This window comes from Narcine bancroftii, chromosome 6, assembly GCF_036971445.1.
Source record: "Narcine bancroftii isolate sNarBan1 chromosome 6, sNarBan1.hap1, whole genome shotgun sequence".
Classification (NCBI taxonomy): domain Eukaryota; kingdom Metazoa; phylum Chordata; class Chondrichthyes; order Torpediniformes; family Narcinidae; genus Narcine; species Narcine bancroftii.
In genome coordinates, this window is record NC_091474.1 from 215,293,666 (window position 1) to 215,319,325 (window position 25,660).

The window sequence follows — 25,660 nt, forward strand, 5'->3', positions numbered from 1 at the left end:
GCATTTTGAGGGGATGAACTAAGTTAGGAATTAAATGGTGGGAAACTGTGCAGCATGGCAGAAGGATCTGGGAATACAGATAAGTAATTCCTTGAAACTAGCATTGCAAGTAGATAGAGTTGCAAATTCATGAAATTCAACAGTCAGAAACAACCTCTGATTTTATTTTTTCAGGAAATTTTAAATGTCATTTACCTTATTTGACGTTTTTATTCCAATGAAAGTCTGGCTGAGAGGCACTGGTCGAAATCGTCCATCAAAGAAAAAAAGTCCAATAAATGGATTCACATGGAGAAAATTGGCCACATCAAGATAATTGGGAAGTGTTGCTGATAAACCAAGAATTCTGATCATACTTTGTGTGGATTCAACCTTTAAAAAAAAAATAAAAAAAAATTATCAAATAATTGCACCTCATGCCTATTTCAGAAATAACAGCCACTTTCAGGATACCCTTTTCTATACTTCAAATTCAACTTTTATCTTCCAAAATTACCAATGTATTAAACTAGAGCCCATACACTATGTGCTCTCCAGCAAATTAACATCAGTTGTCTTCACATTAACTTGTAAAACGTTGCAGTGTATGGTTTAAATATTATTAAAATTTATGAACCCCCTATTTTTGGCCTGGCTACTCGATCACAAAGCTCCTAATGCTCAACTGTGGATTCTCGCCTTGGTCCCAGCCACCCGCCCTCCCAAACTCTCAATACCCCGAACACAGACTTACCACCTGGTCCCGGCCCCACACTGCCCATCCAAATTCATGACACCTCAAATGATGCAGGAAATAGTATACGTGTAAGAGTTGACCCCCTAAGTTTTACCCTAAAAATTGGTCCACAAAATTAGACCATTACATGCATATAAATGTTAATTTTCTTTTACACATACAATTCAATCCCTTAATATGATAAACAAGAGTCAACACACAAAGTGCTGGAGGAACTCAGTGGGTAACATGAGCACCACACAAAGTCCTAAATCTGCACCTACACTTCCCCTCCTTATCATCATTTTGGACCACAAACAGTCCTTGCAAGGGAGGCAAAACTTCACCTGTGAATTTGTTTGGGTTACTTCTGCATCCAGTATTCCTAATGCATCCTAATGCATCCTACATTTGGGAGACTGGAGACAGATTGGGGGATCAGTTCATTGTTCTAGCCGTTGAAACAGCAAAGACCTCCCAGTGACCAATCACTTCAATTCTACAGCCCAATGCCATACTGGCATGCCTCTCAACAGCCTAATGTACTGTCAGGTTGAGGCCAGATGTAATTTGGTGGGACAGCACCTTGTACTCTGTCTTGGTAGTCTTCAACAAGAAAGCATTGATTCCAAATTCTCCAATGTCCATTCGGCTCGCAAGTACCTCCCTGTAGCCAACCACTTCAAATGCCACACTGGCATAGCCTAATATATTGTCAGGTTGAGGCCACACATAATTTAGTGAGGCAGAATCTTGTATTCAGTCTTGGTAGTCTTCAACAAGGTGACATCAATACCAAGTTCTCCAATATCCAGTACCCTCTTTCCCCAGCATAATCCACCCCACTACTTTCCTTTTACTCTCTGGCCCCATTCTTCTTTCTCTTTTCCTTCCTTTACCCCTTCCCCACCTGGTTTACCTGCCCTCCAGCCTTTCTTTCCCTCTATCACAGTGCATACCTCTCAGCCTTCTGTCCCTCACTCCCTCACCTCTGAGCTCCTTTCTTTTTTTCCCAACCCCCCCCCCCCCCCACTTTACTTCCTGCATTTATTTACATGTCCCTGCCATCCTGGCCTCCTCCACCATTCCCTAGCCCATTTTTTTTTATTTGGGCAGTTCTTGCTATTGCTCAGTGAAAGGGTGCAGAAATTATTCACTAAGATGTTGCCAGGACTGGAACGATTATTAGTAGAGATGGGCTGGAGTCAGTATACCCATTGAAAACAACTACACAAGGCGCTGCATCAAGAAGATAGCCAACATCACAAAAGATCGCCATTGCCCTGGCCATGCTCACTTCCACCTGTTACTTTCAGGTAGAAGGGACAGAAGCAACACATGCAACAACTGTAAGTTCAAGAACAGTTTATTTTTCAAGTTATCAGACTCATTTCACCCTAACCATAACACAATTCCAAGATCACCAAAGATTTCTTTGCAATACTTACAGAGCACATTTTTGCATAACCTGTTAACTGTGAATAGTTATGTATTCTTAATTCTTTTATATTTAGACGCGAAGATATAGGAGCAGAAGTAGGCTGTTCGGCCCATCAAGTCCAGTCTGCCATTCCATCATGCGTTGATCCATTCTTGCCCTCAGCCCCACTCCCCTGTCATCACCCCATAACATTTGAAGCACTGAAATACCTATGAATCTCTGCCATAAATACACCCAACAATCTGGCCTCCACAGCTGCCCGTGGTAGCAAATATAGACAACATTTTCCAGGTTCTAGTATTTCCTAAATTCAAAACATGCCATCTTCAAGGAAAGGTGGGGATGATATTCCAAATTACTATCTTGTTAATCCAATAAACCAAACTTTGTAAATGTAGCTTTAATTCATTAATAAAATGGATAAACATTTTGCATAACTTTGCATTAAGATTTTCATAATGATGAATAAACAAAGCATTCAGCTATATTTTAAGTTATAATGATATTTAACTTTAAAGAGATATACAAGAAGAAATAAGACAAATTCATCAAAATTATCTCAAGCTCATGTCTCCTTCATTGTTCGTCGAAAAATGAAATGCAAGCTCTTCGCCTGCATGGATATTACGACATATTACGTCATAGTCATTATGGTAACACTACATGCAATACTTTTTCTTAAAGAGATAGGCACAAAAGCTACGAAGAATCAAAAACACAAAGTTTTAACCTTTATATTTCAGCCCCTAATTATTATAATTGACATATATAATAATTACTATTACAAATACAAAAGTAAATATGGAAGTATAATATTAAAAATCAAAACTTTTTGTTTCTTGTAAAAGACAGATTTTAGTAATAGGATATTTAAGTAACCAGTCTTAGTTTTAATCCGCACTTGTCTGAAACTGTATCCATGATTTTCCCCAGCAACCAAGAAATTCTCAGTGTAGAATCATCCATGATAATTACAATGTCTTCGCATACAAAATTGCATTTAGCTTTTGACTATTTTTATCTCTCTTGTAATAATGAAAGATATTCTTTAATCCATCTTTTCCAAAATAAATCCGCAATAAACTGCACTTGTATCCATCTGCTTCTTGAACAGATATCCAATTAATTAATTTATGAAGTAATCCATCATGAATTTGATGTTGATTCCAATTTTGAATTGCTTTTTCTAACTCAACTTGAGTTCCTGTAAAGTTAGGTCCATTATCAGAACTTAATTCCTTTACTTGACCATGTCTGGTGATAAAACATCAAAGAACATTGATAAAATTGTCTGTATCAAGAAATGACGCTACTTCAATATGAATTGGTCTTATAGCCAAACAAGTAAAAATAGCTCTGTATCGTTTTTCAACACTTCTTTTTCATTTTACTTGCAAAGGACCAAAATAATCAACTCCCATGTTTGTAAATGGGGGTTCATCAGGTGAAACTCTGTCTTGTTGCAAATCCGCCATTTCTTGTCCAGGTTTAGCATTTGCACATTGACAATTAACACATTTTGACATAATTCTTTTGATCAATGTGGAAGCACCAAGTATCCAATATTTCTGGCACAGTTCTGTTAACACGTGATTACAATCACCATGACCTGTTTTTTCATGTATGTATCAAATAGTCAATTCAATTCGAGGTATGGTGACTGGCTTTAATGGAGCCACTATGGCTTTTCCCATTACATATCCACAATGTACTTGCTCTTGGTTATTTTGCAGTACTAAATAACTGACACTATTTGCATCAGCAAAGTGGTGTAATTGAGCAAATGTGGCAATTCCAAAATCTGTTGGTTTAAAATATCTGTTGACTTCAGAACTTTCTAACATTTTAAAACTCACAATCCAACTCATCCAATCTTGTGCAATGGAATTTGGTATTGTTTCAACCCATCCAAATTTTCTTCTGCACGATTCTTGGAGAATTTTCTTGGCTATTAATACTACTGGTGTCAATATTTCTTAAGAATCATATATTGAGCTTACGATCAAAAGAATACCTCTTCTTGTCAAAGGTCATTCTTTCAAAACAATTTTGAATTTGAAAACAGAATTGCACCCCTAGAATTCTTTCAACAGGTAAAACGTCACAATCCAAATCAAGAAGTTTTATCTCCCTTGCTCTTTCATCCTCAGGAATAACAGCCAACACATCTCGACTGTTGCTAATCCATTTCGTAAGGAAGAAACCTCCTTTATTACAGATCTCGTTGAACTCATGATAAAGATCTATTGCTTCTGTTTCTGAAACCACTGAAGACAATAATCAACAAAGAAATTATTTTGATGATGCTTATAGCTTTAGAACAAAATGGTCTTCATTATCTTCAGCATATTTCCTGAGAGCAAAATTTGCACAACTCAGTGATGAAATTGCTGCAAATAAAAACTGTCATTCTGTGTTCAATCATATCTTTATTGTAATTTCCTTCTGATGGTACTTTCACTTGATGAATCATCTCTTCAATATCTACAGCAATTACAATAGGTGCTTTACAAAATCTTATCAGAACGCCTATTAATGTACTGTTTCATTCTAGGCCTTGTAAGAGTTGAAAATTCAATGAAACTCCTTGAAATGATGCTCCGCAATCAAATACTATGCATCATTTCTCCTTTTGTGGATGTACAACTCCATGATGAGGTAAATACTATTTTCTACTATCTTTACATTCCAAGATATCTTCTGATACCTTTTCCACATAACCCTTGATTATCATGTCCAACATGACATTGCTATATTCCAAATGAATAGAAAATTTTCTCTTGAATTTTCTCTTCAAATTCAGAATATGCTTTTCTGCAATTATTTTATTGTCTGGCATACAAATTTCTCTTTTCTTCAAAGGTAAAGCTATACAGTAATGACCATCAACATGTTTAATGGAATTTGAAACTAAATCCAGAAACTGATTGCCCTCCTTTGAAGGTTCTTGAATATCTGTGAGACATTCAGGAAAATCAATTTTAAACTATTGTTCCCACAGATCATTAAGTTTCACAACTGAAATTCTGTTGATTTTACATTTAGCGTCTCCTGATCATTATTAATTTTTCCTCCTAATGGTCCGTTAATTGTCCATCCAAGCAATGTTCTCACAGTATAAGGTCTGTTATTTGACTCCTTATTACTTCTAGAGGTTCGAGAGCTTTTGGTACATCTAATCCAATTAACATCTCGAATTTGGCATCAATCTTGGGTAAGCAAATGTCTTTTAGATAATCCCACTATATGATATCATCCAAATAGGGGATAGTCTCCTTATTCACAGTCATAGTCTTCTGAGTATATACACTTGGAAGATCGCAAAATTCATTGCTATTCAATTTGGCTATCTGTAAATCTGAAACTATATTATTCATTGTCTTCAACAAGATCTATGATCTTTTACCATCAAGATTAAGTTTATCAATTAATTCAACAGTACAAAATGAGGCGGTACATCCTAGATCAAGAAATGTGTAGGCTTTCAGTATGAAACTCCCTTTTTTAGCTTTAACCTGTACAGAAACTATTGAGAGAGCTTTGTCACTGTTTGTCTGAACTGAAGCTGAAGCATTCTCTTTGACTGTCACATTAGTCTTGGATTCAGATTGTATGACTTCCTTCTCAACTTTACTTCATTGAGTATGCAGTAACTTGGGATGTTTTAAACTGCATATATCACAATTGAGTCGCTTATTACATGTTTTGCTGATGTGTCCTTTTCACAAGCAACCAAAACATATTCCATTCTTCTTTAAAAAGGTTAATTTCTTATCATGCGACCTTTTCGCCAATCGTGAACATCTTTCTAAAGCATGCTTATCCTTGCAATATAAACAGCTTTCCTGAACAGTCTGATCTTCCTTTTCCTTTGTTTCTTTGTTCTTTCTTGTGCTTGTAGATGACACATCAGTAACAAAGGTATTTCCCTTTGGATTCTATTGAGATGATGATTTAGACTTCTTTACATCTTTAGGAACTATTGAAGTATCCTTAATGTTTCCAAATGCTGGTAAGGTGTAAATATATACATGCCATTCCAAGAATTGTACAGCATCCTCAAAATGATATCCCTTCTAGGAATCATTTTAAGCTCTGCAGCTTTGGTTCTCCATAATTCTCTCAGTTTATAAGGTAATTTATTGACAAAAATCAACAAATTAGAAAGCAAATTCAGCTCTGGCAAATGTACACTACTTCTCATTGTGTTACTACATCCTCTCAGAAAGAGTGCATATGCTTGTAAAGCTTTTGAGTCCTCTGATTTAATTGCTGGCCAAGAAAGAATTTTGTCTATGTGGCCCTTGCGATTTTATGTTCATTGCCATAATGATGATGCAATAATTCTTTTGCCCTTTTGAAACCTCGTTCTGGATTCATATATTGACAACTTTTGACTAACTCCTCACCTGTCCTCCAGTACACTGTTCCAGTTAATACAAACGATCTCTAGTGCTTTTAGTATTACTTTCAATGTGATGTTCAAAACATTTCATGAACGTCAGATATTGCTATGGATCTCTATTAAAAACTGGAATTTCCTTCTTAGGTAAACCGTATGAACCTTGTTGTTGTGCTAACAAAGCAGAAATTTAATTTTGTTTTTCTATGAGTGATAATATATTGTCCTGTCCACCATGGCTTGTGACTGGTTGTTTTATTGTGAATGGAACATACAGATCTTGAACTGGTGCCATAGGTGTAGGACTTTGAGTTGTTAGTGATGGCATTGAAGGGGATCCTTGGTATGTAAGTGATGGCATTAGTGGAGATCCTTGACTTGTCGCTGGTTCTTCAGCAATAGGAAGAGACATCAATGATTGAGTATGATCAACTCTCATGGTTGAACTTTTTTGAAATACTCTCCTTTCGGGAAGATTCATATATTGTGCACTTTCCATAGAGTTGGTCATTCTCATTTGAGCACTAGCAGCGACACCCATGGTTCCTTGCTTGAGTATATTTGTTTCTTGTGGCTGCAGTAACGATTGATCTGCTGGGATGTTAGGTGCAAGCCCTTTAGGTATTTCATTTGAGTGATAAATCTTATAGAAGCCTGAGCTAATGCTTTTACTTTGGCCATATTCATAGCACCTTGTTCCTCATGCTCTCTTCAATAATCTATTTTGTTTGTCTTCCTGAATCTTCATTTCATCTTCTTGCCTTAGATGCTGATTCCTCATTTCAGTTTCTATATGTTCTAAAGCACGTCTTTCCTTCGACCAGTTGGTGTGCACAGACAGTAGCCAAGTCTACTTGTGCTTTAGCATGCATAGCTGATATGTTTGAAGCATGCAAAGCTGTACTTGCTCTAGATGGTTTTGAAGACTTTGATGATCTTCCAGTGCTCATAACCTTGTAAATACTATAATCAGGATTCACATCTGAACTTTCAGATACCGCTGATTGAGTCTCTATCTTCTGCATTTCACTTGGTATAGCCCCAGTGGGACTTTGCAATGTACATTCATCTGTTCCAGTTCCACTAACCTTTAAGTCAGCTAATGAGGCGTGCAGTCCCTCGATTGTGTCCTCTTCTTGCTTAGTAGTTGAAGCCGCTTCTTCTACGGTGGCTGGCTCCAATCTCTTGCCAAGCATTGTCGGTCCGCCTTGCTGGCTCTACTCACAACCAAACAGTTCTTTGACAGGAGCTGTAAACTCGAGGTCTTTAGCCTGACAAGACTTCTTCTTATCCTTGTTGGGTTCTTCACACTACAGCCTGTCTTATCCTGATTCCTGGGAACTGTAAACAAATTTGTATCTTGCTTGGTCCCTTTAAGAGAACTTCTCTGAATTGTCTTTGTGTGGTTCTGCACATCACCTTTCTTATCAGGTGTTTATAATAACTTTTAAGAGCACATTCTTCTAGCTTCCTGCCAGAGTTGTATCTTATTTTTCCAAGGTCGCAGGTGTCTTCCAAGACTTTAGCTCAATTTTAAAATTGCGCAATTCATCTACGTGTTCTTATAGAGGCTTTTGGAATATTCCATTTTTACAGCCAGAATGTTTCTTGTCTCTTAACAAATTGAGTTCTTTCAAAAAAATTTTACGAGCCTTTCTTTCAAACAAAGTTCACAATTCTAATTTTCTTTGAATCAAAATATAGATGATACTTTCCAGTTTCTGGTATTTCCTAATTTCAAAATGTGTCATCTTCAAGGAAACATGGGGAAGATATTCCAAATTAGTATCTTATGAATCCAAATAAACCAAACTTTGTAAATGCAGCTTCATGTAGTTATAATTCATTGATACAATGGATAAGCATTTTGCATAACTTCGTATTAAGATTGTCATAACGATGAAAAAACAAAGTATTCAGCTATATTTAAAGATATAACAATATTCAACTTTAAAGAGATATACAAGAAAAAATAAGAAGAAATAAGACAAAATAAGGTTAATTCAAAGAAAAAATTTCTCAAGCTCACATCTCCTTCACAGTTCATCGAAGAATGAGATGCAAGCTCTTAATCTGCATGGATATTATGACATATTACAATCATAGTCACTATGGTAACATTACAAACAATACTTTTTCTGAAAGAGATAGGCACAAAATTAACTAAGAATAAAAAAGCACGAGGTTCTAACATTTACAGCAAATTCACCACTCTCTGGCTAAAGAAATTCCTTCGCATCTCTCTTTAAAATCCTGACATTATGCCCTTTTTTCCTAGACTCCCTTACCATCATCTTTCTTCCTCTCTCTCTTTGCAGTGCTCTGTGTGTTAATTCTTGTTATTGTGTTTTATGTACAGTAAAACCCCCTAGTATTGTAAGGTAAAACATCATGAGATGGGAATGTACGGGGCAGTAACAAGATGTGAATGCATCCTTGTACTTACAAGATAAGAGAGACATTGATGGATTGAGAGGCAGGAAGCTAGCAGGGAAAGGATAGCAACAGTTTTAGTCATTGGACAAGTAATGATATGATGATGTTCTAAGCACATATCCAAGGGTATAAAAAATCACCATTTTGCTGATAACGGCAGAATGCATTCTCCGACTAACTTTGTTGGTCGCAAGTGTTACAATCCGGTAATAAAGAACAAAGAACCCTGATTTCGACTCAGCCTGGTGTTTGTCTCACTCATTCATGAACAAAGCAGACCTAACAGTATCCAGAATTCAAGCAACCTCAAGCGAGCAAAAAAAAGAAAATAAATTTTCAAAAATAATATAAACAAGAATAAAAGTATAAATAAGTTTATAATTGTAAAATTAAATGTTTTATGAAGTAATACATAAACCTTTGATGAAGATGGCAGCAAATATTCAACCAGTGGAGTCCCTTGGTCATGCTTTGCTCGTAGCAGGTGTTTGAATAAAGTTGTCTAGCCAAAACTCCTTGAACCCTGTATTCAGTGCCAATTGTTGGGTGAGAATGGAAAAATTAGGTGGGTTCAAAGTGCATCAAGCCTGGACACAGGAAGGATTTTTGTTAAAATGCGTAAGGGGATTGCAACTAGTACTCTCAATCACAAAACACAGAAAAACCAGAAAATTAGACTTAACACTACTAGCAGCTGACAGTCAAACAAGCACAGTACAACCCAGTCACATCAGACTTCACACTGCCAGTACTGGCAACTGTGTACAGACTTACAACAATCATAACCGCCATTCTGGTCCATGTTATACAACAGCCCCGATCCCTGTGTAGTGCACACCTTAGCAACGACAATCCAGCATTGTCCACTGTTCACAAACTCGATGGAGTAGGGTTCATCTCAGGACCGAAGAGCAAAAGAGAAAGAGCTACTCCACGTGGTAAACTTTCTCGTACAGTAAGCTGGAGAGTCCGGCCCAGGTAATCACTTGGTGATTAAAGGGCAATAATCAGGTGTGCACCAATGGGTGGGCAGAGTCCAACCTTGGAAGGTGAGGCAACCTCCGACTAGGTTCCAAATGGAGAGGTCACATGACCCTCTACAATCCACATTCCCACCAGGTTCCAGACGAGAGGTCGCATGACCCTCCGCAATCCACATTACAACATTGTACTTATGTATATTGCTACATTGCAGACAAGCGGCAATGGATATTCACCAAGGCAGTGTTATATTTTTCTTTTAAAAACACTATTTATTAATAACTATTAATAAAACACATTAGTCAAATCAAACTCAACTATATGCGAGTGTGTGTGTGTGTGTGTGTGTGTGTGTGTGTGTGTGTGTGTGTGTGTGTGTGTGTGTGAGAGAGAGAGAGAGAGATACCCAAACCGTTACAGCTAAAGCATGATTCTGGAAAGTCATATCGAAGTTCAGACTTACAAATCCATTGTCGAAATGTAGGGTTTTAAACTGATGTACAGAAGTAATCATAAAGGAGATGGGAGAGAATGAGTGAGTGGAATGCTGAAAACTCATGAATCCTTGTTGAATTTCTTTTCAGAGAAATATCCTTTCATATGAATAGTTGTCACAACTCTCCTTTTCCTTGTGTAGTGGAAATGAAGCGTGTGACTTTCATGATGCTTCCAAAACCCAGCTATGGGTCAATCAAAATGACCGTTACTTTGATCACGATCTGATGCAGCAATTCTCCTTTTCCTGACAGGGAGAATCAGTCAAATTGTCCTTTATCACACAGAGTCATTCCTGCTCCATGTTCAATGAGATGGCTGCTGGTCAAAATGTGTAGTTTATTCAGTGTTCTACACACATGACTCTCTCACCACCCGAGTCCCTGGAAAAAGCAACAAATGTTTTTTCTCCTCTCCAAAGTAGCTGTGGTAAATCCCTCCCACAATCTGTTCTCCCTCCTGCTAACCAAGAAGTGGTACCAAAGTGTTCGGGACCTCACAACCAGATTACAAGACAGTTTTTTCACTCAAGCTGTGAGGCTTCTGAAATCCAGAGACAAAGGGTGAGCATATATGTAACATGATATCTATAAGTGATATGTTATTTAAGACTATTTTATTTATGATATTTATAAATAACCAGCTCCATGGTCCAGAAAAATGCTATCTCATTTTTCATTGATCATTGCAAGGTTTATAGTATGAACGACAAATAAACGTGATTTGACTCGGCTGTATGTATGTTTGTCTGTTTGGGTACACCCATTGACCGACTGTGCCTGTGGCCCCTCCCACAGGCTCCAGAATGTTCCACAGACCCCTGCCCTGTGCAGAATAGTCGAGCAGCATAGATGTACTTTTGCTCTAAGATAATAAAAGCCTATCAATTCGTTTAACTTCAGTCTTTTGGGGTTATTGATGGTGCATCAATAACAAAATTGTTCTAGCTGTTGCCACCCACTCTTTCCACAGCTAAGCTAGCCCTTCAAGTGAACTCACACTAAATAAAACGGGAGCACGTAATAATATGACAATAAATTCTTCATTCATTCATGCATTGTTTCAGCTGGGGTCAAGGAGAATGAAAGGTAGCATGAGAGAGGAATACAAAATTATGAGAGGCATCAATAGGGTAGCTAGCCATTATCTGTTCCCCTTGATGACTAAAACAAGAAGATCAAGATTTGTGCTGAGAGGGAGGATATTTAAAGGGGATCTCATAAAGGTAGGTAACACTGAATGAGAGATGTTTATAAATTATGAGAGGTGCAAACACTGGAAGGGATGTATTTAAAGTGAGGAGGGAGTGGGGAGGAGTTTAAACAAGATTAGGAACTTTTTTTTTAAATACCGACGGGGCAGATGCTAAGAACAGACTGTGAGTGGCGGAAGCAGATGATACTGGTGGTAGCATTTAAGAGCCTTCCTGAAAAACTCATTAATATGTAGGAAATTGAGTAATTTGCATCATATGCAAGCAGCAGGCATTTAGTTTAATTTCAAATCATCTTCTCAACACTGACATCAAGGGTCGAAGAACCTAATTAAGCACTGTACTGTTGTATGTCTATGACCAGAGGGATAAATTATTCATATAAAGAATAGTCAGTTTCGGGAATAAGCAACCAAAGAAGGTGAAGTAGGCACCTGCATGGTTTAAGAGGCATCTTGATAAGTATTTGAATGAGCGGGGCACAGAAAAATATGGAACTAATGCAGGAATATAGGATAATTATACAGTGCCCTCCATAATGTTTGGGACAAAAACACTTTTTTCCTTTATTTTTTTCCCTGTGCTCCAGTTTTAAATTTGTAATTAAACAATTCACATGAAATTGAGTGCACATACCAGATTTTATTCAAGATAATTTGCATACATTTTGGATTGACCATGTAGAAATTTCAGAAACTTTTTATACATAGTCCCCTCATTTCAGGGTGATATAATGTTTGGGACATTTACCTTCACAGGTGTATGTGATTACTCAGTATGTTTAATTGCTTAATCGGTGCAAGTATAAAAGATCTTGGCTTGCTTCTAAGGTTTTGATCATCTTTATAGTTGCCATTTTTAAACACTAGGACCAGAGTAGGGCCCAATGAAAGTCAAAGAACCCATTATGAGGCTGAGAAACAAGAATAAACTAACAAAAAAATTCCCAAACCTTAAGATTACAAAAATCAACAGTTTGGAACATCATTAAGAAGAAAGAGCATACTGGTGAGCTCAGTAATCACAAAAGGGCTGGTCTTCCAAGGAAGACCTCCACTACTGATGACAGAAGAATTCTCATCATGATGAAGAAAAATCCCTAAATATATGTCTGACAGATCAGAAACTCTCTTCAGGAGGCAGATGTGGAGGTGTCAATGACTACTGTCCGCAGAAGACTTAATGAACAGAAAGACAGAGGCTCCGGTGTAAACTGCAAACCATGGGAAAGGTGGTATGCGTTGGATCTTGGGCAGTTCCTTTACGCCTCCACACTTTGCTCTTGCCATCATTCTGATGCAGGTTAATCTCATCTGCCTATAAGACCTTTTTCCAAAATTCTAAAGGCTCTTGACAAACTGTAATCTGGCCATCTTTTCTGTGGCTAATTAATGATTTGCATCTTGCAGTGTAGCCTCTGTATTTTAACTTTCTTTAACTTCCATTGGCACAACCCTGGTCCTCATTGTTAAAAAATGGCAACAAAAGACTCCAAAGGTGATCAAAAGTTTAGAAAGAGTCCAGTTCTCTTACAACTGCACCAATGAAGCAATTCAACATACCTGAGTTTTCGCAAACACCTGTGAAGCCAAATGCCCAAACATTATGGTGCCCTGAAATGAGGGAATTATGTATAAAAATTACTGTATTTACTACATGGTCAAACCAAAATGTATACAAATAACTTGATAAAATCTGGAATGTGCATTTTAATTACATGTGAAATTTTTGATTACAAATTTAAAACTGTGGAGCATAGAGGCAAATAAAGGAAAGAAGTGTCTTTATTCCAAATATTATGGAGGGCACTGTCGTTGGGGATGATTATAGGCATTGATGCAATGGGACAAGAACCTATTTCTATGCTGTACAACTCTAAGACTTCCACTACACATCCTTCTGAAGCAAGAGAAAGCATATTTAACTGTAGCATATGCAGGCAACACTGGCTATTCTTGAGGCAGAGAACCATGCCTGTCACCAAAACTCCATTATCCCCTATGACGACAAAATTTCTTTTTCCTTGTACCACTTGAACTCTTCCCTCTGCCATGGTGCTAAGGACAGTTTGCATGCACACCCTACATCTGTTTTCTTGTCCACACAGGAAGCAACAACCTCTTATCTGTGGATCCTCTGGATCTCTTTATCTGACCCTTAATACCATCCTTCCCCTGACCTTTTGAAAATTTAGAAATAATTTAACCTAAAAGATGAGATTTCTCACTGGAATTCTGGGTAATGCATCCCATCCCTAAAATGCTACAATGTTTGCAATTCAAACTTAAGCTCAAACCTGAGCTCAAGTTTCATGAGCAAACAACATTTTAGTCAATGCTTACTAATGTTTAGCTGTTCTATACATATTTAATTTGTTTGCATTATATTTCAATTTTTTAAATACGTAGAACTTGCTCAGAATCAGATGACCACATTTGAAACACTTGACCAATTGGCCATATCATCCAAAAACACAGCATTTGCTTCCACTGCTATGCTGATAACACTCAGTTCTATCTCCCCCTGAAACCCAATGACCAAGCAAAGATAACCAGCCTCAACGACAGTCTGGAGGTCATAAAGTGGTGGATGGCTCAAAACGTCCTGTACTAAATGAAGGCAAATCTGAGATCATCCTATTTGCCTTCACCCACTCCACCAAAATTATCTCCAGTACCCTTGGTAACTTATCCACCCCTCATAAACCACATGTCAAATCCCTTGGTGTGATATTTTAATTCCATCTTCAAGTTTGACAAACAAGTCAATGCACTGGTAAAAGTTAGCTTTTTACAGCTCTGCATTATTGCCAAAATCAAATCATTCCTGTCACTGAAAGACCCCAGGAAAGTTATCCATGCCCTAATTTTCTCCCATTTAGACTACTCCAACTCTCTATATATACGGGAATTAGTCAGTCGTCGCTATCCCGTCTGGAACTTGTACAGAATGCTGCAGCAAGGCTCCTGACAGAAGCCAAGAAGAGGGACCATATCATCCCTATTCTGGCCTCCCTCCACTGGCACAGAATACATTTTAAAGTTCTCCAGTTTGTTTACAAAGCCCTTAATGGACTAGCCCCTCCTTCATTACCGATTTCCTAATGCTCTACTACACATCAAGATTCCTCAGATTGGTCAATTTAGGGCACTTGGTTGTTCAGCACTCAATTCACAAACTCAGGGGAGATCATGCCTTCACTATTGCAGCCCCCAAATTGTGGACAACATTCCTCCCTCAATCAAATCAGCCCCTTCCTTTAACTATTTTAAATCCAAGTTGAAGTTGTATTTTTTCGCAAGCATTTTGAGGTGATTGTTGTTACAATGTTGTATGTTCAATTCTGAACCTCGAGTATCTGTTTTATGCTGCACTTTAAATAGCTGCTTAAGTTGATATATAATTTATGATCTGTACAGCACTTTAGTCAAAGTAAGTTGTTTGAAATGTGCTACTTAAATAAACAAAACTAAACAATCAGAATAGCAGATTAAAATAAAAAATACCCATCAATCACCAACCTACTATCATATAACCTCACAAAAAGGTTATTTATGATGTTGGCTATCTCCTTGTGACAGAGCGTTGTGAAGGTATCTAAAATAAGCAGACCCACCCTATCCCATCTCTCCTGATAACTCAACCCCTCCAAACCTGGCACTCGCAATCAATTTCATCTATATAATTCATCTTACTGAAGCCTCTCTTCCCATAATATGCCACAACCTGCACTTCTTTTGATAGATATATCATTTAATTATGCTACCTGTAAGGCTTCAGGGCTTCAACAAATTTTCAGAATCAAATTTGTAAGATTAATCTAATGTGTCTCCTTAACTATATAGTGGACTCTTGCAATTCAGCACTTGAAATTTGGATTCAGCAGTTGTGCTATCAAGTAGAAACCAAAGTAGAATTCAAGCCATCACAATCAACTCTATGCATAAAATAAAGAAAGAAGCTCATTGCTTTGCTGAGCATTTCCTCTCCAGCATTAGTGGATTCATTACAGTAAATTCTGAATTATAATTCATATTATTCTGGGAATACATGGGAGAAGGTATTTCCCAGCAACTTTCTGTTACTTAATCTCACACAAGGACAGGGTTGCCTTCATCTTTATAAGTTGTTTTACTTGGTTTTTCACCTCTCCCAGGAGCCACATTAACAGCACATTAGGGTAGAGTAGTAAATGCAGAAGGACCAGATGATAGATAGAGAAATGGAGAGAGAGGTGGGGGGGTGAGTGAGGGAAGATGGATAGAGGGGAAGGGATGGAAGGGAGGGATAGAGGGGAGGGAGAGTGGTGGAGGAACAGAGAGAGGGAGTGTGAGAGAGGGTGAAAGGGAGGGGGCAAGAGAGAGGGAGGTGGAAAAAGAGAGAGGGAGAGGGGTGTGTGTGCGTGGGCGTGCGTGTGGCAGCCAGGGTCGGGGAATGCTCCTCTTGCAGGATGTAGGTCATCAGGGAAGCCGTCAGTCAGTCAGTCTCTCTTTCTCTCTCTCTCTCTCTCACTCCCTCCCTCCAACTCTGAGCAAAGCCTGTTTTTTTCTGCTCTCTGCCTGCAAAGATCACATGACCTTCCAGGCAGTAAGTTCTGTTTTGCAGACAAAACTGCCACTGCATGTTGTTACATTTGTTGCCTTTTGCAAATAACAGTCCATCATGAGTCTCTGAGCACTCTTACAAAAACTCCTGCAAAAATTCTGTGTTTTAAAGTGTTTGTGCATGACCTGCTCCAACAAACCTTTCCCAATTTATCTCCCAAACACCTCTATATACTCTGTCACAGTTACCAGGAAAGTTGATGAAAGAAAAGCTGTGGATGTTTTCTTCGCGGACTTTAGTAAGGCCTTTGACAAGGTCCCACATGGGAGGTTACTCTGGAAGGTTCAGATGTTAGGTTTTCATGGTGAAGTAGTGAAATGGATTTGAGAATGGCTGGACAGACCACCAATTTCAAATTGGCAAAGGAAAGATCAAAGAAGAATCTAGCATCATAATGAATGACACAGAAAAGAAAGGGGTTTTCTTGAACTAGGATATTTGAGAGAGTGAAAGACATGTCCCAGCTTGAACAGCAAAAGGTGTTAAGAGGAGATCAAAATTAGGCCAAAGCGCTAAGAGACAGTTTCATTCATAGAGATGCAAAAAATAAATAATTCATTTGATCATATTCAACAAATGTATATCCAAAGCCGTATAGTATTCCATGGAATTAAGATGAAAATACTGGCTGCTATTGCAAATTATTTCAAATCAGTGATTGTGGTCACATTTCAACTGATTTAGAACTCGAATGTCAGGTAAGATGGTGTGCAGTTGGATAAGATTCCACACACCATTTTAATAAAATATTATTTTTTTTTACTTTTAAGGAAATCCTAAAAATGCTGAAAGCATTTAGCAATCACAATCCAGAAATGTCATCACAATTTGGAAGAGAGTAAAACATGCCACCTAAATGTCACTTATAGGAAAATACTCATGGATCAAATATTTTGATGTTCAGCTGAAGAGCAAGAAGGCTGTAAAATGCAATCAGCACAACTAGAAATAGGTCACACCTGCTAATCAACACCAATCTGAAGATCTTTTTGAGCTTTGCAAACTAATGGATAAAGGCCATATCATGAGCCTAAATATTTAAAAAAAAAGAATGTAAGTATTTCTCGAGGTTTTTAAAGAAGCTCACACTCGTAGAGTTAATGACAGATAAGTTAGATGTACTGAGAATATGGCCTTGCATTTATTCTGTAGTTGTCTTCTTGAACTTCCACATGTTCATGTCAATTTAACATCCCAGCACAGTGATTCGCAACATAAAAATAATTTCTCTTCACCAATCAGTGGGCAACTCATTTTTTTATATAGAGATCAGTGAAGATGTTGAAGTCATGGCAAAGGTGAAAAAGTCGTTAGAAGTGTCTCAGTTGATTTTTGAAATTGAGTCAAGATTGGTTAGTCAATTTTGATCACATGCCACTGCTTCAGTTGCCTCCACAGATGACAACAAAAGGTCTAAACCATACATTAACATGGCAAGGCAATTATGGGTAACTGAAAGAATGAACAAACAATTTGAAAAGATAGGCTGTTTTTTGGATGAGAGTTTGATCATCAATGAAGGTCTTGAACATAGGGCATTGCTAACAAAGTTAGATACACACAAAATTACATCTTGAAGGCAAACAAGGAATATTAACCTTTTATAGGTTAGAGCTAGGGCAGGACTACTTGGGAGAGAAAAGTCCAGATCTATGATTCACAGATGTTACATTGTTTACACCAAATTTTATCATTGTTATAAATGAGTTACAAGAAGAAATATTTATATAATGGTTTAATGTTGATTTGATTCAATTGGCATAATTCTTGCCCTGTGACAGAGGCTTGTGATCTACACAGTGGTAAGCTGCAGTTCTGAGATTGCTGCATCAAAAATGCTTTCATTAATTAAGAGCCAAATTAAGGCACACTGACCCACATCTTTCGCTTAACCAACAATATTGTTATATCAATATAATGTCTACCTTTTTGAACCCTGGCATTTCAATTACCAATATTATTGATTTATTTTGGAAGACTCTGAGGCTTTTCTCTCAATTTTTTTTCCCTGGTATCCTGTTAACATAGAAGTTAGCTTCTATATCAAACTCTTTCTTTATTCTGTGTTCCCCTCAGCATTTCTCTGTGAGAGCAATTTTTAGTGAATCCTTACTGCCAGTGTTGCAATGATTCAAGGAATCAGCTTTTAAGTGTGGGGAGAATCTAATTGTTATTACTCATTGTAAACCATATAACTACATAACGGTTTACAGCACGGAAACAGGCCATGTCACCTCTCAAGTCCGTACCGGTTCACTTGAACAACTCCACTAGCTCCTCCACAAACATGGGCAACAAAATTCCAGTAATCCTTTTTAAAGAAAAGATTATTGTTAGCTATCACAAGTTCTAATAATGCAGGTCAGCAAATGGAAAATCAAGAAATATTTTAATGGATAATCTGAATAATACCCGTAAAATGAAGAGTCATTTAAGTTTATATTTCATTGTTTTTACTACAAAACTCTGTCTTTCTTTTTTTTTTGCAAGTGTCTGTCTTCCAGTTCTATTTATTGACAATCAGCAGTTGACAGCATATTATCCATGATGAATTGTGGTATAAAGACCCAACTATTTGATTGTGCATAGTTGTAAAATGAATTTAAAACACAGCACTCGACTGCGAGCAACATTGTATGAATTGAAATGTATCCATCATTTCTGTAATGATGGTTCTCAGTTGTCTAAGAAAAGTGAGGTCTTCCAAAGAACAGTGAAAATTATTTGTATATCTGAGTCATCTCAGACCAATTTTAAAAAAGCAGATATTAACAGAAGAATGAATATTTTAAGGAAACACAACAGAAAGTAAACTGCCACAAATAAACAGTTGCTTTATTTATTGAGAATAGTGAAAACCAGCAACCACTTTATCTGAGTATTGACAGAAAAGCATAATGCCTTGATACATTGGTTTTTATTACTTTGCTTTCCTGAACATTTCATAAAATAATGCACACATTTGTGTAATTGAATGTAATATTTTACATTTATTTTAACTTTGAAATAATTGGACTCCAGTTTAAAACTGAAGATTGCGTAACTGAAACTTGATTTAATATGTGGTGCTTATCATTTTAACAGAATTAGTGATCCATGCACAAATTCTTTGGCTTGGCTTCGCGGACGAAGATTTATGGAGGGGGTAAAAAGTCCACGTCAGCTGCAGGCTCGTTTGTGGCTGACCAGTCCGATGCGGGACAGGCAGACACGATTGCAGCGGTTGCAAGGGAAAATTGGTTGGTTGGGGTTGGGTGTTGGGTTTTTCCTCCTTTGCCTTTTGTCAGTGAGGTGGGCTCTGCGGTCTTCTTCAAAGGAGGCTGCTGCCCGCCAAACTGTGAGGCGCCAAGATGCACGGTTTGAGGCGTTATCAGCCCACTGGCGGTGGTCAATGTGGCAGGCACCAAGAGATTTCTTTAGGCAGTCCTTGTACCTTTTCTTTGGTGCACCTCTGTCACGGTGGCCAGTGGAGAGCTCGCCATATAATACGATCTTGGGAAGGCGATGGTCCTCCATTCTGGAGACGTGACCCATCCAGCGCAGCTGGATCTTCAGCAGCGTGGACTCGATGCTGTCGACCTCTGCCATCTCGAGTACCTCGACGTTAGGGGTGTGAGCGCTCCAATGGATGTTGAGGATGGAGCGGAGACAACGCTGGTGGAAGCGTTCTAGGAGCCGTAGGTGGTGCCGGTAGAGGACCCATGATTCGGAGCCGAACAGGAGTGTGGGTATGACAACGGCTCTGTATACGCTTATCTTTGTGAGGTTTTTCAGTTGGTTGTTTTTCCAGACTCTTTTGTGTAGTCTTCCAAAGGCGCTATTTGCCTTGGCGAGTCTGTTGTCTATCTCATTGTCGATCCTTGCATCTGATGAAATGGTGCAGCCGAGATAGGTAAACTGGTTGACCGTTTTGAGTTTTGTGTGCCCGATGGAGATGTGGGGGGGCTGGTAGTCATGGTGGGGAGCTGGCTGATGGAGGACCTCAGTTTTCTTCAGGCTGACTTCCAGGCCAAACATTTTGGCAGTTTCCGCAAAGCAGGACGTCAAGCGCTGAAGAGCTGGCTCTGAATGGGCAACTAAAGCGGCATCATCTGCAAAGAGTAGTTCACGGACAAGTTTCTCTTGTGTCTTGGTGTGAGCTTGCAGGCGCCTCAGATTGAAGAGACTGCCATCCGTGCGGTACCGGATGTAAACAGCGTCTTCATTGTTGGGGTCTTTCATGGCTTGGTTCAGCATCATGCTGAAGAAGATTGAAAAGAGGGTTGGTGCGAGAACACAGCCTTGCTTCACGCCATTGTTAATGGAGAAGGGTTCAGAGAGCTCATTGCTGTATCTGACAGTCATATTTAATCCCATCTGAAAATAACCACTTTCTGATTTTTACATACATGAACATCTCCACATCTGAAGATTGTCATGAATCTTGCAACTGGTCAACTTTAATTACAATCCTTTTAATGTGGCGGCCCACAATTGCAGAGATCGGGCCGACACATCGCGCAGCAGCAGACGCGGAACAGAGATCGGTAAAGTGACTCCCAGGTCAACGAACCAGCGGGGATAGAAGCTGGAACAGCAACAGACCAACAGCCCTAAAATGGTGTTGGTCAAGCTGCCCAACTAACTCAGCAGAATCAGGCTGGGGAAGAAGAGCATTCATATGAATGAATGTTCCCGCCCGCTATTGTTATTCATACGGCTGAATTAGTCAATCAACAAAAACCGCAGGAACTTGAACAGTATAAAAGCAGCCTTTCCAGCCCTAATAAAGGAGTGAGCTTAACCTGCCACACTGTGTGTGTGTTTCTTAGTAGTGGTCGGCTATATTAATATAAATTAGGTTGAAATTCCACACTATTTGTCTTAATTTTGTACAATAGGAACAAAATTGAAATAAGAATAATGATGTATTAAAACCAGTGTCACTATTCATAACAAAATTTGCTGAAAATCTAAAAATCTTTCCTCTGCAGATCAATTTACTGATTTTATTGGTGTAGAGGAGCTAATTTATAATTTTTTTATGTAAGAAATTACATTCCAAAGATTTTAAAATAGGCCCACTGCTGCACTTGAAGACAAACAGCATATTTTAGAAGAGCCTCTTCAAATTCCCACAGATCTGCATTGGGGCAGAAAATAGGCAATGACATCAATTCACACTGGTGTGCGATTAGTTTTGTCAGATGGAACTGCTTTTGATGTGATGGTTTTACAGTTTGGTCAAAAGGTCACATAAGAAGAGGAAGGAGTAGGCCAATCAGCCCTTTAGCCAACTCTGCCATTCAAAACATAGGTTCAATATTCAAATTGTGGTGTTGTTATGAGCTCAGAAGACCCCCAAAATCCAGCAGCAATAGATATTCACCAAGGCAAACGGTTACTTAAAACAAAAGTTGCTTTTAATTATCTTTAAACATGAAAACAGAATCACACTTTAACATCACTATTGACTTAACTAACCTAACTTAACCACCTTCTAATTCTAAGCGCACGTGTATGTGTAATGTGTGTGTAAGTTTAAGAAAAGTTCTTTGGTTCATAGTCCAATTGCACTTCTCATTCCTCCAAGTTCATTGGTTGCAGGCAATTCTTATATTGTGCACAGAATTTAACATTCATAAAGTTCATCAGGCTTCGGTACTTGAAAGGTAAATGGTTACCACTCAGGAAGGTTCTTGTCAGTTTTCAGAGAGAGTGATTTGATGATCCAGGACACCCAGAACTGATTTCTTTTTAATCAGCCACTTCAGTGTCTTGCTGAAGAAACTTGACCCCTCAGGGTTCTCCAGATGATAACCTCTTTCCTTCAGGTCACCACAAAGTGTCTTTTTGTTTCTCTTTTCAAGTGAAACATTAGGCAGCCAATCCTTTCCTCTTGCATGATCACAAGGGCTTTGACCAGGCTGAACTAAGCACTCACACCTTGTCTTCCAAATGGGTTTCTCCACAAGCTTGACAGCTTGTCCTGTTCCAGTCCCAGCTGCTACTGCTGACTGCAAAATTGTAGAACTGATTTCTTTCTCTCTCTCTCTCTCTGAGAGAAAAGCCTGTTTGACTCTCATTGCTTGTCACACCCAATTAGAACAGCAAGTTCCACTCCGGACAGTTGGCGGGTCCGACAAGTTCTTTCATCTGTTGCTTTTTTGTAAACAATAATCCATTAGTGAAGTCTCCTGGGCACTCTCCATAGCTTTTGCAAAGACTGTTGGCCCCAACATGTCTAGCATGAGCAAAGCTCCAGTATTTTAAATAAGATCTGTTTTAAAGTGTTTGTATGTTGAAATGTAGATAAATATTGGGAGAAATTGGTAAAATTAGAGTATGTTACATGCATACACACATTTTAAAGCAGATCTTATTTGAAATACTGAAGAATTCATATTCAGTGAACTTTACAGAAACTATAGAGAATGCTATGCACATTCTACAAGTAGGTGCTAATTGAAATGATGTCATCAAATGAATCGACTGGAGACAGGTCATCTGTGTTGAACATTTTTACAAGACTTCTGACCTTACTGCAAGGTGCTCACTCAAAGGTCAATGAGAAGTTTTGTTTACCTAAGACAACTAACTCCTATTGTTTCTCTGAGAAGATGGGGGATTTGTGGCAAGTGAGAGAGTCACATGGGCTTTGTAGCAGTTGGAAGATTAAGGAAAAGAGAGACTGAACAGTCGCAGCTAAAGCAAGCAGGAAGCTTGTTGGAATTGAAACAGAAAGTTCCAGAGTGGCAGATGGTTGGAAATGCTATCTGTCTGATGTTTCTCTTGGAATAAGAGGAACAGAAAGGAACTCGGTGGTAGCCTGAAAGAAAGAGGTTACCATCTGGAAAACCCTGATGGGACAAGTTTCATCAGTGAGACATTGAGGTGACTAATGGTGGTACCTCAGCTGTGGAAATCCTGGAACAATAAATCTCTCTCTGCAAACCTCCAAAGAACCTTCCTTAGCAGTAAACATATACCTTTCAAGCACCAAAGCCTGGTAAACTTTATACATGTTAATTTCTGTGCACAGTATAAGAATTACCTGCAAACTGTGAACTTGAAAGAATGAAACATGAGATTGAACTGTGAACCAAAGAACTTTTCTTAAATTTACACACACATCATCCACATGTGCTTAGAATTAGTAGGGGGTTAATTTGGGTTAGTTAAGTTAATAGAGATAAGTTAAAGTTTGATTCTGTTTCCATGTTTATAGACAATTAAAAACAACTTTTGTTTAAGTAACCATTTGTCGTGGAGAAGATCTATTGCTGCTGGGTTTTGGGATCCTTTGGGCTCACAACAATGTGACCTACACTAAAAATTCTACCCCAATTTATCTCCCAACAACATATCTATATTCTATCACCATGTTCTTAACCTGAAAGGGGATAACACTGAACCTCCCTTTTAGAAATGAGGCAGGGCAAGTTACTGAAATACCAAAAGGGAAAGAAGTTGAGACCACTGACCAGAATTGTAAATTTTTTAAAGAATGATGTAAAAAAAATGGATTTGGCTCTCAAGATAAAGACCTAAATTGGAGGAAGGCTAAATCCTTTTATCTATTTTTAAAATGTAGACATACAGCACGGTAACAGGCCTTTCCGGCCCATGAGCCCGTGCCACCCAATTAACATAACCCTGTGCATTTTTGGAGGGTGGGAGGAAACCGGAACACCCAAAGGAAACTCACCCAGATACAGGGAGAATATACAAACTCTTCATAGACATCGCTGGATTCCAACCCAGGTTACTAGCACAGTAATAGAGTTGCACTAACCGTGCCACCCATTTTGATGGCATTGAGAGAATTGAGGGCAATTTGTTTTCCCCAAACAGAGGGTGATAAGTGTGTGGAATGAACTGCCAATGGAAGTTATAAAAGGAAAAAAGTGGATTTTTAAAAAAATTCTATAATCTCTTATCTGTAGCAATTGGTTTAATTTCTCCCTTTTTGGGCCAGAAAGATTGAGTAGAATTGCAGGACCATAAATCTCACGGAAGGAGATCTTTATTGCTAAATGAGATGTAAATGCATGCAGCAATAAATTTAAAATTCATTCACAAATGCTCCATTTCTTTAAAGCACAACAGTCAAATTGAGCATGAAATGCTGTTTTCCAGGACCACCTCCTCTCCCATATTAATTGTGGAGGAATGCACTTGCATTCCACTTGCCACTATTTTAAGAATTAACGTAACGTCTTCAAAATGCAGTGGCTTGAGATCAGTTAAAAGTATGCAGTTGCTCTGGAAAAAAAAATTGATTTTATCATCATTAAAACATGAGAATATTCAGAACACAAAATCAAGTTGAGGGACAATGCACAGTTTAACATCTGTCAAGAATCATACACTAAATAAATTAATAGACATCCTCCATTTTTGTGTCTGCAAATCCACAATAGTACCAACATGGATTCAACAACAAAAGCTTTGATTCGATGAAATTAAACACGTACAAAGGAAATGTCACCTGCCACAGGAGAGAGCATCGCTTCACATTCCAAATGACCTTCACCAAGGCTGATTAGAAAAATTGATAATTACTGTCAATCACAATAAAAATCCAGAGATATAGAGAGGTAACCTTTATCAAATACAAATTAATTTCAACAAGCAGAACAAAACCACAGACTTGGAAAGGTGAAGTTGATGAAACAGACAACTTTAAATAAGAGTGCAAAAGACAATGGAGTATTACAAAGCTTAGCTCCTAAGTTATTACAGGAAGCTGTTTATATTTGTTTCAAAAGTTTAAATAAATTTAAAGAATCTCATGTTCCCCAAATAAATAGATCTGAGATGAAAGGGGATTTATTTATTGCTCAAGTTATTCTTAATTTTCAATTTTTTTTGAATATTTTTATTTAAATTTCCATCTATGTATTCATATCCAATACAAAGAATAATATTCATATATTCTAAATCAAATGTACCCACTAGCTCCCCCCCACCCCCAAATAATAATCCCCAAAGAAAGAGAAAAAAGTGGAAAAGAAATAAAAAGAATAGAGTCAAAGAACATAAAATAAAGAAACACACCTGATTACCAAAATATCACAACCATTGACTCAACTATCCCTTTTCAATATTATTCATTTACTTCTCCCAAGGAACTTGCATCATTCCGTGAGGTTTAGAGAAAACCCTTTGTAAATACCTAAAAAAAAGTATCATCTTTATTCCTTAAATTATATGTAATCCTCTCAAGAGGTATACAACTATGTATTTCCACATGCCATCATTCCATTCACAAGATCACAAGATAAAGGAACAGAAGGAGGCCACTAGACCCATTGAGTCTGTTCCGTGACTACACTAAGCTAAATTATGCCCACCCCTAGTTCCAATTTCTAGCCATCCCACCCCCCCCCC

General features: G+C 38.1%; 1 protein-coding gene across 2 annotated transcripts in view; it reads right to left on the minus strand.

Moving 5' to 3' along the window:
- Nucleotides 1–25,660, minus strand: part of ascc3 (activating signal cointegrator 1 complex subunit 3) — a 484,134-nt gene that overhangs the window by 360,782 nt on the left and 97,692 nt on the right. For both annotated transcript variants that reach the window (XM_069887454.1, XM_069887456.1), the window contains exon 11: nucleotides 196–372. In XM_069887454.1, coding sequence (XP_069743555.1) covers nucleotides 196–372 — 177 coding nt within the window. The remainder of the gene's footprint in view (nucleotides 1–195; nucleotides 373–25,660) is intronic.